The sequence below is a fragment of the Arachis ipaensis genome, chromosome B07, assembly GCF_000816755.2.
Source record: "Arachis ipaensis cultivar K30076 chromosome B07, Araip1.1, whole genome shotgun sequence".
Classification (NCBI taxonomy): Eukaryota; Viridiplantae; Streptophyta; class Magnoliopsida; order Fabales; family Fabaceae; genus Arachis; species Arachis ipaensis.
In genome coordinates, this window is record NC_029791.2 from 25,346,370 (window position 1) to 25,361,916 (window position 15,547).

Sequence of the window (15,547 nt, forward strand, 5' to 3'; positions counted from 1 at the left end):
TCACAAATTACTGTCAGTTGGCCAAATTTATAAAAATATTTATTTTTTAAATTAGTAATAAGTATGCAAAATATATAAAAAAAAAAATTAGAAAAAAAAATCTAACAGGCATGTCAGTGTCGTCTATTGGATGTTAGTAATAATATTAAGGTGTTTGCTACAGTACGATGATAAATGCATACGTATCGATACGTTTAAAATATGGACAAATAATAATAAGACATGTGGAATTTATTTTCCACGTCAGCATTTAATTTTTTTTTTTTAAATATATAGTATATCACCACTTTTACTAAAACACCATTTTAATTAAATAAAAATAAAAAAACATTTATTTATTTAATTTTATAAAAATATTTAAACATCCTTCTTTTATTTGATTAGACAAAAATACCCTTTTAAATTAATGAAATTTTAGAATTCAATTAATCCTAATTTTATAGTTTCAAATAATTGAAACAACAAAACAAAAACATATTAAAAAAATAAAAAATCAAAATTGTTTTTCATCTGTGTTAAACATATTAAAATAATAACAAACCAAAATTGTTCTTCATCTGTGTTCAGAAACCTTCTCGTCTCTCTTCTCCTTAATCTCTCTCATCTGTCTCACTGTGCGTCGCATGCAAGACGCCATCGTTTTGGATTAAAATATGTCGTTTTGGTTCCCGCACGGATGACCTTCCTTCCCCTTACCTTCAGTCTTCATCCCAAACCCCCATCTTAACAGCTTCTCCCCAAATCAAAAAAGGAAGTTGAAACAGGAAACCCTAGCTTCTCCACCACTGCCGCAAGGACTGTCGCCGTCCGTCGCTCTCAGGCACTACCATCGTCGTCTGGTCGTCCATGCTTCTTCCTCCTTCAAGAATCGCAGCTTCTTCTTCCTCGAGCTCGGCGCGTCAGTTCCTGGTATTCATCTGCTCCATCGCGCTCCTGCTGCCGTCCGTCGGGCGCTCAGTCACCATCGTCTTCGTCTGGTCGTCGCAGATTCTTCCAACCCACCACCGTCTTCTGAGTTGTGTTCGTCGCCTGGCCTCTGTCTCCGTTACGATTCTGCCCCCCTCTTCTCAGACTGCTTAGAAGAAAAACCCATCTCCATTCCAGTTTCCTTCCTTCGAGTTCAGAGAGCAGAAGCTCAACCAAGAAAAAAACCTTAGACTTCGACGGTCAGTTCACTGCTAACTTCTTCTGCGTTTTTTATTTATGCCATGTTCAATGATTATTTGATTACTGAATATTTGAATGTTTTATGTTTTAATTTTTTATTGAATGATTATTTGATTACTAATGAAGAGTGAAACAAATTGATTGATTAATTATCATTAATGCAGGGAGTGATTAGTGAAGAAAAAGTGGATTCATTCAATGTGCCTTTGATATACCTTTCTGTTAAGGCTGTGAAGGAAATTCTTAGAAGATGTGATGAATGTTTCAGCATTGAGTGGATGGAAATATTGGAATTCAAGAACATAGTGTCATTGCCAACTGTGTAAATATTTGTTTCATGGTTCAGAGCTGCGCTGCAAGGGATGATTGAGAAACACTTTGGAGCAGAATTTCCCATGCTTTATCAGTTTACAGTTGTCAACTTCGTAATCCTACCCAAGTGGGTGCTTTTCTAAAGCTTGATATTTCAAGAAGATAATATCTGTTCCCTGAAGGAAATTGATGCAAAATCCATTTGTATATGACAGATCAAAGTTATTTTTGAGTTTCTTAAAAATGGATTTCAAGGGATCAGCAGCTCTCTAGATTTGTCCTTTGAGGATGATTCTGTTGCCGATGAGAAGATTCCTTTTTTAGCTTATCTTGCAAGCACTTTAAAAAATAGTTCTTATTTTCCATACGAGCCACCTGCCGGAAGCAAACATTTTCGCAATCTCATTGCAGGGTTTTTGAAGACTTATCACCATATTCCTGGCTCTTCTTGAGGATGGAATCCAGGTTCTTGTATATGCTGGAGAAGAAGATCTCATATGCAATTGGCTTGGTAAGCTTTTTGCAGCCAACTCAATTAATTTGAAGCTAAAGTTGGTTGTGTCGGAAGGACAAAAAAAGAAGTGCAATGATCAATATTCTTAATGCTTTTGTTTCTCATTGCTCAGGGAATTCAAGGTGGGTTCATGCAATGGAGTGGTCAGGTCAAAAGGAGTTTGGAGCAGCTTCTACTGTCCCATTTTTTGTAGATGGCGCAGCAGCAGGGACTCTTAAAAGCCATGGACCTCTTGCGTTCCTCAAGGTTTGTGTTCAAGGGTGTGTTCTTGAGCTGACACTGTTATATCCACTTTTGATAACTTTATTTTGTGAAAAAACAGGTGAATGAAGCTGGGCACATGATTCCCATGGATCAACCAAAAGCTGCACTTCAGATGCTAACAAACTGGATGCAAGGGAAACTAACACCGAAAAAGAGTGGAGCTAATGTCTCTCCTAAATGATGGACTCAAAGCAAAAATAACAAGGCATAGCTTGTGATCATATTAACTTGTGGGCATGGCTCCATGCATAATATTTGGGATTGTCTAGCTTCTACTACTATCCCTGAAATTGTGCGCAAATCTGTATTTGATTTTATTCATTTAGAAATAAATCTTTGAATAAATATGTTAGTTCAGCATGATGCCATGATCCTCAGTGAATGATCTTTTTCTTTTCTCTTTTACTTTGTCATGCCATTAACTGGCACAGATATTAAAAAAAAAAAGGACTAAAAATCACACACAAAGGCTGTATAATGAAATAGAGAGTTTTCAGTATGGAGACACCATCCAAACAAGTAAACTAAATGGAGCTAATATTTCTTTCTCATGAATCATGGCTAACATAAAATGAAAATAACTATCATTGATTTTCCACCTTCTTGTTAATTATGCCACTGTAAAATAATTTTCACTTAAAATTTTTACACAAAAAAATTGTGACTATGAACTAGTACGTGATGATGTGTAGTATTCTCTTAAAACCTTAATGATGGGCTGAAATGTAGAGCTCAAAGGAACAGCCGATGCAAGCCTTAGATGTCTAGCATTGCCATTGAGGGGCTTGGTTAGAGTCATAGTGAACATCTCTCCCTCCAGAATCTCATTTACAGTCACACCTGCAGATACAAACCAGGTTCAAAGCTGAATGCAGGACGCCAGGACCCAAAAGGGGGGGGGGGGAGAAGGAATCTTTCACAGTATAAATTCTATATTCACGCTCTACATCATTGAGAGCTTGGATAATCCAAATTCCAAATGAAGGGGGTAGAAGATTACCATCATTGCTGCTTCCATCCTCAATTACTATGAATATCTCTATCAACCCTTTTAAAGTTCCAATCTACTAAGAAAATAATGAATAAATAAATAAAATCCAATTAAAAAGGATATTATGATATGAGCAAATTAAAATAGAACAAGTAAAAGAATGAGTTTTGCACTTAGTTCATTTTTTAATTTACTGAAGTTTTAGTTTATACATATTGTTGAACTTATTAATTTCTTTGATTTATTAATAAACATGTCAACAAAAAAAAATTATCTTAGGAATTTTGAAGGCCAATGCGTGCAAGTTAATGACTATTAGAACTTGGAAGATTTGTTCTTGATACTATGAAAGTAAATTACACAGCAATTTGCACAGATTACTGCTCTCCTTATTGAGAGACGAGTCCTCTACAAGATTCTACAAAATACATGGGGAGAAAAACAGATACCAATTCACACATACATAAATGAGCAAAAAATTTTCTTCTATTTCCGTGTAACATACAATTACAAGAAAAATAACTGAGCAAGTTTACATTGTAGCTGTTGAAGTAGGAGTATGAGAGTTGTCTTGTGTGATAATATGAATAACTTGAATGGCATTGAAATGGCTTGTTAATATTGTATCATCATATATGCTGCTCCAAATGGTAACTGGATCCATGTAGATCCCCAAGTATGAGATCAGTGGATTAGCTCTAGACTTGTCAATAACAAGCATCAAATGCTGAGATTTTACTTTTGGAAACAACAAAAGCCTCTGATATCCAATTGTGGTGCCATTTGTAACTCTCTTCCATACACCATCTTGTTGCAATGCCTCGAGGCGAAACTCACTCACTCTTTGTCCCATTTGAATAGGCTCTTGTAGTTGCAGAACATTAAAGGATACTAGTTCTTGAAGATCTATGTATAATATCCACCTTGATTGATACTCCTCTGGAGCCCAATAAGTGTATATGCCTTCTTTCAGAACATTGTAGGGACTAAACTGTGAATCACAAGTTCCTCAACTAAACATCAGTGTAAATGATTATATACACATTAAAAAGTAGAGAGCAATTCCAACATTGTCACTGAATTTTATACCTAATATGTTTCCTCACACGAGCACTTTAGACTAGAGTCATGCAAAAGACACATTCTAATATTACCATTCCATATTTTTTATAGGAAGAATGCAAACTACAATCAAAATTGTCGCCATTTTGGTCAAAAAGTGTCTGATCAAGTCAATTGCCCAATTTAAGCATAAGTTCTCAAATAGTTTTATATCTAACTAACAAAATAAGTCCCATTAAACATATAGGATTCTAGTTAAAAATGATGATCAGCAATTTCACCTTATCATTTTGGCAGCACCAAACCCAAGACTAACATGAAACAAATCTGTCATGTATTTCTTCTGTACAAGCAGCTGAACCTCAGGATTGTTATATATAGCTGGAAGATATGCCTCACCCGCACCATGTCTGTGCTCATCCCAAAGAGCAGTGAATTTGTGATGGAAAAGATTCCAGGTATCTTCAATTGTCTTAAGAATCCACTCCTTGTACGCCTGCATAATGTAAATATCAGTATATATCAAACAATAAACAACACACTTTAGCCCCAGCAATCAACGGTCTTCACAATTATTACTAAATGCACAACTATAACAAATCCCAACTTGTCATTGATGCTGCAGTCCTAAGCAATAACATTACCAGAGCCACAAGTCCAGCAAAATGAAGAGAAATAATACAGCAAAAGAAAATGATAGTTATAATTGGCATCCTACCAAGTCTTGTTTTATAACTACAGCTCATATTTCTGTAAACTATCTCTACGACTTCTTGGATTTCACATGATATAAATCTGATAGCTCACCAATGTGCACATGCACACCAGAAAATTCTTCTCTTCATTAGTATAATAAGGCAAAGTCACTAGCACTACACAAACAAGACAAGGCAGGACAAAACAACAGAACAGTCCAAGGTATTTCAAAACTGTAAAAATGCACAGATTTGCCCTCCGAAAAGAACCAAAGAGAATCAAAAGCGTTTAAATTAGATTATGCAGAATAGGGGTGTGTATGCTTGTGTGTTTTTCTGTTTCATTCCTTCTTTTTTTTTCTGATAAAAAACTTTGGACTATGCTAAGTGCAGAAGTCACAAAGAGCCACAAGAGTACACAACCAATATACATAAAGAAGGAAACCTACTTTTTGATCATTTGCTTGATCTGCATGTCCATCTTGAGAAAAGTAAGCCAGAATCAAATTTCCCAGGAATGCTCCAATATCAAAACCCATTGGTCCATAAAATGCAAATTCTGGATCAATAACTTGTGTTGATTCACGAGTAACCATAACAGAACCAGTATGTAGATCTCCATGTATTAGAGCCTGGGCCCTCTCACAGAACTTACAAAAATGTACATTCTTATAAAGTATAAAAAGCCTAACATCACAATTGCTACACATAATGTAGTAAAAGAAGTGTGTTGGTCATAATACTTGGATTTCAGCTCAGCAACTTCAAGCTTCAGCAGATTGTCTTCCCGAACAGCCTCAGCATCACGATTGAGATAAGGGGAAGTCCAACGATTATATTGAGAAACTTTATAAGGGTCAGAGAACATGACCTGCTCAGTGAGTCTGCATAACTCCACATTACCACAATATTCGGCAACTGCATGGAGCCAGCATGAATTCAGCTTAAGGCAACATCAATATGCAACAACGTTCCTCATACTCACAAGTAGAATATCAGTTTATCACTTATCACTCATTTTCAAATGGAGAATAAACTACAGAGGTAAACTTCCACAAGCACAAATAACTGAATAAGCAAAGCACACGCAACCAAACGAGGGAAGGGAAATATTTTTTCTAATGCAAAACTGAAATAAAATAACCAGTTTTAGCTCAATCAACTTTGAAGCAGAGTAATAGATTGATAAAGGTGATACTATCAATCAGTGAAGACAAATAAACAATCTTCTTATTTCTCCGATTAACAAATATATCGAATTGTCCAAAAAATGAGTTTGAGGAGTGTGAATTAATCAACAATTGCTAAAGAAAAGAGTAACAACGGGAAAGCTCACACATACCATCCCTTTTGTGCTCGGAAGTTGTACGGAAAAGGAGAGAAGTGAAAAAGAGTGTCTTGGCCATGAAATCAGCCATGTGCTCTGTAAGCAAAGGGTACTGAATTCCAGCTATCGACCCTTTTCTTAATATTATATGTGGCGGTTCCAAGTAACGTATGCCGATCAATGACATTGTACGGTTGACGATCAAGATTTCTGCTAGTAAAGAAATTCACAAATATAATCGCGTTGTAAGTATAGTTTCTAAACCAGCAAAGAATCTTTTCGTACAAAAGTTTGGTTGTCACAAGTAACAAAACCCAATAAAATTTATAACCGAAATATTTAAACCTCGGGTTGTCTCTCAAGAAATTGCAGGGAAGTATGATTTATTATTGGTTATAGACAAAGGTGTATTTTTTGGTTTTTGAAATAGGGAACAAATAATTTAAATGGCAAGAAAAATAAATCAATAATTATAAAAACTTTTGGCAAGGTATAAGAACTGGAAATCCCATCCTAGTTATCCTTATCAGATGTGATAAGAATTGTTGTTGCTCCCACTTAGTTAACCCTTACTAAATAAAGGAAAGTCAAGTGGACTAATTAACTTGATTCCTCAAGTCCTAGTCAACTCCTATGGAAAGACTAGTTTTAGAGGGATCCAAATCAATCAGCAATTTCCAATTCTCAATCAACCGTTGAGTTTGACAACTCAAGTGTCACCAATTACTTAACCAAAGACAAAAGAGAAAAATCTAAATTATTTATATAATAAATGAAAGAAAACAATCTTAAGTCTGAAATACCTCAAATTGTATTAAATAGAATATTCAAATCTAACATGAAGAGTTTATAAGCCAATTTGGCAACATAAGTAATTAACAAGTAAAAGCATTAGAGTAAATAAAAGTAGAAGAAAACATAAATTAAAGGAACATTGAACCTGGAATTGGAGAAAATGAAGGAATCCTAATCCTAAAATCTAAGAGAAATCCTAATCCTAAATCCTAAGAGAGAGGAGAGAGCCTCTCTCTCTCTAAAACTACATCTAAACCTAAAATTATGAATTATGAATGTTGTATTAATTTTTGCTTTGATTCCCCCATTCTCTGGCTTCTATTCTGTGTTTCTGGGCTTGGATTTGGACCGAAAAAGGGCCCAGAAATCGCCGGGGGCAACTTCTGCAATTTTTTGCACGTGGCGTCCGTCACGCGTGCGCGTGGGTCACACGTGCGCGTCATCTGGAGTTTTTCCTTGTCACGCGTACGCGTCAGTCACGCGTACGCGTCGCTTGTGCTTTTTGCTTGGCGCGCGTTTGCGTCGTCCATGCGTGCGCGACGCTGCCATTTCTTTAAAAACTCCATTTTGTGCTTTCCTTCCCTTTTTGCATGTTTTCTTTCTGTCCTCTAAGCCATCCCTGCCCTATAAAGCCTGGAAATACTTAACACACAGATCACGGCATCGAATGGTAATAAAGGATAATTAAAATTAATATTTTCAAGGCATAGGAAACATGTTTTCACATATATCATATAATAAGGAAGGAATTGTAAAACCATGCAAATTATATGAATAAGTGGGTGAAGAATTGATAAAAACACTCAATTGAGCACAAGATGAATCATAAAATAGTGGTTTATCAACCTCCCCACACTTAAACATTAGCATGTCCTCATGCTTAATTCAAGAGGAAAGAATGAAGGTAGAATAGTGGAATCTTATGCAATGTAATCTATTCTAAATGCAAGCTACCTAAATGAATCATGCAATTCTAATTACTATTCACTTATATATATAAAGCTTACATGTGGCTAAGTTGATTCATATTTTCAAGGAATCATATATGTATAACTAAGGCCAAACCACATTAAAACACATTCACAATTGAGTTGAGTTAAAAGAGTTCACAAACTTGCAAGATAACTAATAATTAAGCATGGATATATGGAATTGAGCCATTGAACCCTCACTGGATTTGTGTTTACTCTCTAATCACTCAGTGTTTGGGGCTAATCACTCTATTCTTTTCTAGTCATGCTTTCTAAAACTTTGTTCTTCATCTAACCAATCAACAAATATTTAATGTATACATACAAACATCATGAGGTCTTTTTCAAAGTTGTAATGGGGCTTAAGGTAAAGGTGATGGTATATATATAAGGCTAAGTGAGCTATAAATTGAATCCTTGATTAGTCTAAGATCTCACCTAACATATACATACTCTATATAATTTAGAAATTTTGCCTAGCTACCCAATTTTTCCACTTTTGTATTACATACTCATGCACCAATTTTTTTTTATTTTGTCCCATGTGCATTGATTCTTCTATCAACTTAATTATTATTTTGATTTCACATGAGCATATACCCAAACTTCAAATAATTTGATCAACTTAATACATTTTTCCTATCATCCCATGTTCCCATAAATTTCCCCACACTTAGTTGATACACAATCTCTATCTTAAGCTAACCAAGGATTCAACTTGGAATTTTTAATTTATTTTTCTGCTTAAGGCTAGTAATGTGGTTATAGAACAGAATAAATGAGGATTAAAAGGCTCAAGGGGGCTAACAAGGGTGACGTAAAAGGTAGGCTTATTTGGGATAAGTGAGCAAAAATTTAAATGATGGCCTCAATCACATGCAAGTATGTAAATATATTCTATATTGGACGTATAGACTGAAACAAAGTAAAGATTGCAAGCATAGAAAAGAAGGGCGAAACAAACAGGAATACAATTTATGGTTGAATGTAACCATGCAATTAAGCTCAAAAACTCACGGATTGTGTGTTCTTTGGCTCAGAAACTATATATCAGTTATGTATATCATGCAAGTAGAAATCAAGGGTTCCCATTCAACTCAATGTGAATCTTAGAATGGCTCTTATAAAATTGAGTATTTTTCTTAAAAAATATTGTCAATTAACCAACATTTATTGCTATATATATAGTGTGTGGATTGTTGTGATTCTGTTACACTAAAGTTTCTAGTTTACTCTTTTTATTTTCAATTAAACCAAATTATTATATGCTAAAAGGGTAAACTAAACTAATGAATCTATATTTTCTATATCACAACTAGTAAGCTAAAAGTGAAAATTAAGCTAAATATCTAAGATATATACAGTCCAAAGTACAAAATGTAGAAATAAAGTAAAAATACAGCAAAAGAAAAATGTGCAAGTACTGAAAGACAAATAAGATAAGATAAAATAAAGTAAAAATATAGAAAATAAGCAAAATAAGATAGAAGAGTCTAAAAGTAGTTCACCAAAAAGATTCGCCAGAGATGGCGACCTCCCCACACTTAAATAATAGCATCGTCTTCGATGGTCAATCAAGCTGGGTGTGAAGAAGTGTCATCTCCGAAAAGATGTGCTGCTGGTGTCTCGGTGGTGGGCTGAGGTACATAGATTGAACTCAGAGAGATGGTGGTGGTGTGGTAGTGGTGGTTGCGACGCAGCGGCGCTAGAAGGTGGCAAGTGAGGTGGCGCGGTGGTGGGTCGGTGATGGGGTGGGGCAGTTTAGGCTGTGGTGGTTGCAGAAGAGGGAGAAGAGAGGGCTGTAAGGGAGGAGATGGTGGGAAAAATTGGGACTCAAAAGGGGTTAGGGTTCCGCGTCGAAGGGGGTAAGTGGATTCAAATCCACGCGAACACGTGGGTCACGCGAACACGTGGTTGAAGCGGAGAAGTAATGACGCGGACGCGTCATTGACGCGAACGCGTGAGTGAGGGGTAATGAAAAGGACGCGTACGCGTCGAGCACGCGTACGCGTTGCTCAGAATTGTGCTAAACGCACAATTCCAATGTTGTTTTGGCACAACTCTTTGTTTCAATTGAGGGGGCAATAATTTCCATGCGACGCGTACGCGTCGCCCACGCTTTCGCGTGGTGTGTGTGAAGTGAAAGTGACGCGTTCACGTCATTGATGCGAACGCGTGGCCCAAATTGTGCCTAACACATACCAGCTGCAGGATTCCAGCCCAACTTTCTGGGCATTGGATTGTTACGTCGATCTTGAGTCGACGCCCACGCGTGGTCCATGTGCATGCGTGGGGTGCTTTATTTTTATATACAGAATGCAAAAAGCAATCCTGATATGGATGTTATGAATAATTCCAGGTTCTATAAAATAAAATAGAATAAAATAAAACTTAAAAACAAACAAAACAAAATAAAATTAGAATTGAAAAAGAAATGATCATACCATGGTGGGTTGTCTTCCAGCTAGCACTTTTAGTTAAAGTCCTTAAGTTGGACATTTGGGGAGTCCTTTGTTATGGTGGCTTGTGCTTGAACTCATCCAGGAATCTCCACCAATGTTTGTAATTCCAATGGCCTCCGGATCCCAAACTAGGCACATAAAGCCTTTAAGCAAGTTAAAGCAGATGACTAGGTCCCAAGAGTGCTGATTGCCAGAATGAATTCCGGGGTCCCAGACCTTACTTTTACACCCATTTTTGTCTTGATCTGCATTTTTCCAGCTGAGTGGTACGGAATTCAAATTCTCACTAAAATGACCAAACAGTTTCCGAGACCCATTCAATCGGACTCTACACCAATCCTTGCACCTCAAATTGAAGTGTGGAATCTTATTGGATCTTGCGTACCAACTCTGATTGCTAACCATTTTTCTCTTACTCTTAAAGCCACAGAGAGCTCTAAGCTGGCCATCTGTTTCAAGCAAACCATATTCAAGTGAAAAAGTAAAGACAAAGGCTAAGGATTTTATCCACTTGAAGTTGGTATTGGGTGGTAATGGCCTTGGAATAGGTGTTTCCAATGGTCTTGCAAGCTCTGTTCCCTTGTATTCTTCTGTGAATTCCTCCACGTCCTTGCAAAATTCTTCAACTGCAACCACGTCTTGATCAAAGTCTTCGATTTCTTCCTCATCACTCAAGTCATAAGTTGGAGGCTGAGAAAAGTCTACCTCCACATCATCTTTGTATTCACTTGAAGAAGATTCTTCTATCTCAAAGAATTCACTTGCGGATGCAAGTTCATTACTAGGAGAACTTGACTCGTGATTATCATTATCAAGGAAACTCGCTTCTTTAGTTGTTCCGTCCAGTTCTTCATAGGATACCTGCTTTGGGGGTTGTGCACTATCCTCCTTAGCATTGATTGCAGATTTCTCGATGGAATTTTCCAAAACTCTGGATTCCCATGGAGGTTCAGCATCACCTAAGTCTTTAACCAATTCTTCTTCTTCAATAATTTTGGCTTCCTCCACTTGTTCCAGTATAAAGTCATGCTCCTTACTATCCACCGGAGTTTCTAGTATCTCCTTCATGCTACGTTCTTCGTTAGATTGTCCACATGAAGCCATGGGGGTTCCTTGAGTGTCTGAACGTCGGGAAGGTAATCGATTGATCGCTTGCTCCAGTTAGTGAAGGGTTGCATGAAATTTTTCCACTATTTCCTTGAGACGCTCCTTTGATTCTTGGTTTGATGGATATGGACATGGTGTATAGAAAAGCGGTGGTTCTTGGGAGTAATTGGATTGGAATTGGGGTGGATATAGGTTAGGGTCATACGGGGATGAATGGTGGTAGGTGGCTTGTGAGTGTGGTGGTTCAAAGCTATGTTGAGGAGGTGGTTTGTAGGCATATGATGGGGCTTGTTGGTAACTACAAGGGGGTCCATCATATCTATCATCTTGGTACGCACCTCGGAATGGCTCTTGACCATAGTAATTTGGTGGGTGTCGGTTGTCACGAAAGGGTCCACCATAACTATTATCTTGGCATGCATTGTGGAATGGTCGTCGTCCATGGTATCTTGGAAGGTGTTGTTGCCTAAAGGATTGATCAGATCCTCGTAGCTCCTTCCATCTTTGATTGTTTTGACCTTGATGCATGTTCCTGTTATAGCTTACATTCCTTTCAACAGCATTGGAACCAAACTCAAAGCGATAGGGGTGAGAACTCATAGTAGCTAATAAAAATTAAGAACGAAAATAAAAACAAATAAACAGGGAAAAGAAAATATTTATAATAACCAATAATAAGGCACACAATTGCAATTCCCCGGCAACGGCGCCATTTTGACGATCGGGATTTCTGCTAGTAAAGAAATTCACAAATATAATCGCGTTGTAAGTATAGTTTCTAAACCAGCAAAGAATTCTTTCCTACAAAAGTTTGGTTGTCACAAGTAACAAAACCTAATAAAATTTATAATCGAAGTATTTAAACCTCGGGTCGTCTCTCAAGGGATTGCAGGGAAGTATGATTTATTATTAGTTATGGAAAAAGGTGTATTTTTGGGTTTTTGAAATAGGGAACAAGTAATTTAAATGGCAAGAAAAATAAATCAATAATTATAAAAACTTTTGGCAAGGTATAAGAACTGGAAATCCCATCCTAGTTATCCTTATCAGATGTGATAAGAATTGTTGTTGCTCCCACTTAGTTAACCCTTATTAAATAAAGGAAAGTCAATTAGACTAATTAACTTGATTCCTCAAGTCCTAGTCAACTCCTATGGAAAGACTAGCTTTAGAGGGATCCAAATCAATCAGCAATTTCCAATTCTCAATCGACCGCTGAGTTTGACAACTCAAGTGTCACCAATTACTTAACCAAAGACAAAAGGGAAAAATCTAAATTATTTATATAATAAATGGAAGAAAACAATCTTAAGTCTGAAATACCTCAAATTGCATTAAATAGAATATTCAAATCTAACATGAAGAGTTTATAAGCCAATTTGGCAACATAAGTAATTAACAAGTAAAAGCATTAGAGTAAATAAAAGTAGAAGAGAACATAAAGTAAAGGAATATTGAACCTGGAATTGGAGAAAACGAAGGAATCCTAATCCTAAAATCTAAGAGAAATCTTAATCCTAAATCCTAAGAGAGAGGAGAGAGCCTCTCTCTCTCTAAAACTACATCTAAACCTAAAATTATGAATTATGAATGTTGTATCAATTGTTGCTTTGATTCCCCCATTCTCTGGCTTCTATTCTGTGTTTCTGGGCTTGGATTTGGACCGAAAAAGGGCCCAGAAATCGCTGGGGTGACTTCTGCAATTTTCTGCACGTGACGTTCGTCACGCGTGCGCGTCATCTGGAGTTTTTCCTTGTCACGCGTACGCGTCAGTCACGCGTACGCGTCGCTTGTGCTTTTTGCTTGGCGCACGTTTGCGTCGTCCATGCGTGCGCGTCACCTGTGTTCTGCGCGAGGCACGCGTCCGCGTCGTCCATGCGTGCGCATCGCTGCTATTTCTTCAAAAACTCCATTTTGTGCTTTCCTTCCATTTTTGCATGTTTCCTTTCTGTCCTCTAAGCCATCCCTGCCCTATAAAGCCTGGAAATACTTAACACACAGATCACGGTATCAAATGGTAATAAAGGATAATTAAAATTAATATTTTCAAGGCATAGGAAACATGTTTTCACATATATCATATAATAAGGAAGGAATTGTAAAACCATACAAATTTTATAAATAAGTGGGTGAAGAATTGATAAAAACACTCAATTGAGCACAAGATGAATCATAAAATAGTGGTTTATCAACAGTCAAAGTGGTAAACTTCAGGAACATGCTCAGGGCTCAAGCGACCCTCTTCTTTCAGCCCCAAGTATTCAAAATATGCTCTCTCCTTCGTCATCCGCCATGACTCCCCAATGCAGCGAATATAAGTCAAAGCCTTAAAATAAAAAAATCGAACTTTGAATTGAAAGCTACCAAATAAACTAAATTTGCGAGTGCCCACGATTTTTGGATCAGTGGGGAGAAGTATAAAAAAAATGTTACCTGCTTGATGACAAAAGAACCTGTGGAATTGAGAACGATGAAGACGAAGTTAAGGTTGCCAACTCCAACTTCTTTGACGGACAAGGTGTCAAAGTCGTTGCCGATCTTAGAGGAGAGGGCCGGCACTGATTTTATGTATTCGATGAGGCATGAACGAGAAGGTTTCTGAACCGAGATACCCAGATGAAGAATAATTTTGGTTTTTTGTTTTTTTAATATGTTTAACATAGATGAAGAACAATTTTGATTTTTTTTTAATATGTTTTTGCAGGCCTTGCTCATAACCTTAACAATGATTCCCTCACGCAACCAATAGTCCTTCCTGTTGATTTTCTCCTTTTTCTTCTCCTCTTCCCTTATCAATTCTTCCAAGGTTGACTTTCCTCCACCACCACTCTCTTTTCTCTTCAAACTATTTCCCGAATTCCTTTCCTTGTATTTATCTTCCTCATCCTCATCAAACATAGCCTTCTTCGATGAATTATCAGAATCATTAACAATGGAGTAATTCACAGTAAAAACAGTAAGATTCATAGATTAATTAATACTTATTCAACAATTATTCAACCCATAACAAGTTCACAAATTAACTAACAACAATTATTCAATAATTATTATAAAAAAAAAACCTAGAAGCTAGAAGCCCTAGAACAGAGCAGAGCAGATCCTAAGCAAGAGGGAGACAAGGGCACGACCGAAGGGATGGCAGGTGGAACAGAGATAGCGCCGGTGACGATGGAACAGAGCTGCGCCACGGAAAAAGGAGGCAAGCCCGGCGACGATGGAACCAAGCTGCGCGACGGTGCTTTCAAAGCTGAAACAGTAGCTGCACGATGGTGGAACAGAGCTGCACGATAACGACGGTGGCTTCGAAGCTCGTTTTGGCGACGGCGGCGGGAGATGGACGGAGGTGAGGGAGTGAGATCGATGACGGAGAGAGGAAGGAGGAGCTCGAGGGTGATGGGAGGGATGGGTTCGCGTTTAACCGGTGTGGAGCTAAGGTTGCTGGGTTGGGTAATTGGCTAGGGCATCCCAGCAAAACGTTGGCGTCTTGTGTGCGACGCACAGTGAGATAGATGAGAGAGATCGAGTAGCAGAGAGAGAGGATAGGAAGAGGAGATAAGAAGATGAAAAAGATTGAAACCTTCAGAGGCGTGAACAGACTGAACCCAGATGAAGAACAATTTTGATTTTTTATTTTTTTAATATGTTTAACACAGATGAAGAACAATTTTGATTTTTTGTTTTTTTTAATATGTTTTTGTTTTGTTGTTTCAATTATTTGAAACTATAAAATTAGGATTAATTGAATTCTAAAATTTGATTAATTTAAATGGGTATTTTTGTCTAATCAAATAAAGGAAGGATGTTTAAGTCTTTTTATAAAATTAAATAAATAAATGTTTTTTATTTTTATTTAATTAAAATGGTGTTTTAGTAAAAATGG

At 37.1% G+C, this 15,547-nt stretch overlaps 2 protein-coding genes, 2 long non-coding RNA genes and 1 pseudogene across 4 annotated transcripts; 2 read left to right on the forward strand and 3 right to left on the reverse strand.

Moving 5' to 3' along the window:
* Window positions 542–1,379, forward strand: LOC107609728. Its single transcript, XR_001613253.2, has 2 exons — window positions 542–1,166; window positions 1,332–1,379. It is a non-coding gene; the product is annotated as an uncharacterized LOC107609728 (long non-coding RNA).
* On the forward strand, window positions 1,530–2,634 carry LOC107609727 (annotated as a pseudogene).
* LOC107609267 (methylthioribose kinase 1-like) lies at window positions 3,567–6,498 on the reverse strand. The gene is made up of 5 exons (XM_016311154.2): window positions 6,348–6,498; window positions 5,749–5,923; window positions 5,455–5,656; window positions 4,592–4,806; window positions 3,567–4,239 (listed from the first exon to the last, which is right to left on the reverse strand). The coding sequence occupies exons 1-5, from the start codon at window positions 6,421–6,423 to the stop codon at window positions 4,218–4,220; spliced, it is 690 nt and encodes a 229-aa protein (XP_016166640.2). The 5' UTR covers window positions 6,424–6,498; the 3' UTR covers window positions 3,567–4,217.
* LOC110264925 (methylthioribose kinase-like) lies at window positions 13,738–14,363 on the reverse strand. The gene is made up of 2 exons (XM_021107512.1): window positions 14,101–14,363; window positions 13,738–13,993 (listed from the first exon to the last, which is right to left on the reverse strand). Exons 1-2 carry the CDS (start codon window positions 14,326–14,328, stop codon window positions 13,856–13,858), a joined length of 366 nt encoding a protein of 121 aa, XP_020963171.1. The 5' UTR covers window positions 14,329–14,363; the 3' UTR covers window positions 13,738–13,855.
* Window positions 14,434–15,286, reverse strand: LOC110264926. The gene is made up of 2 exons (XR_002351285.1): window positions 14,730–15,286; window positions 14,434–14,568 (listed from the first exon to the last, which is right to left on the reverse strand). It is a non-coding gene; the product is annotated as an uncharacterized LOC110264926 (long non-coding RNA).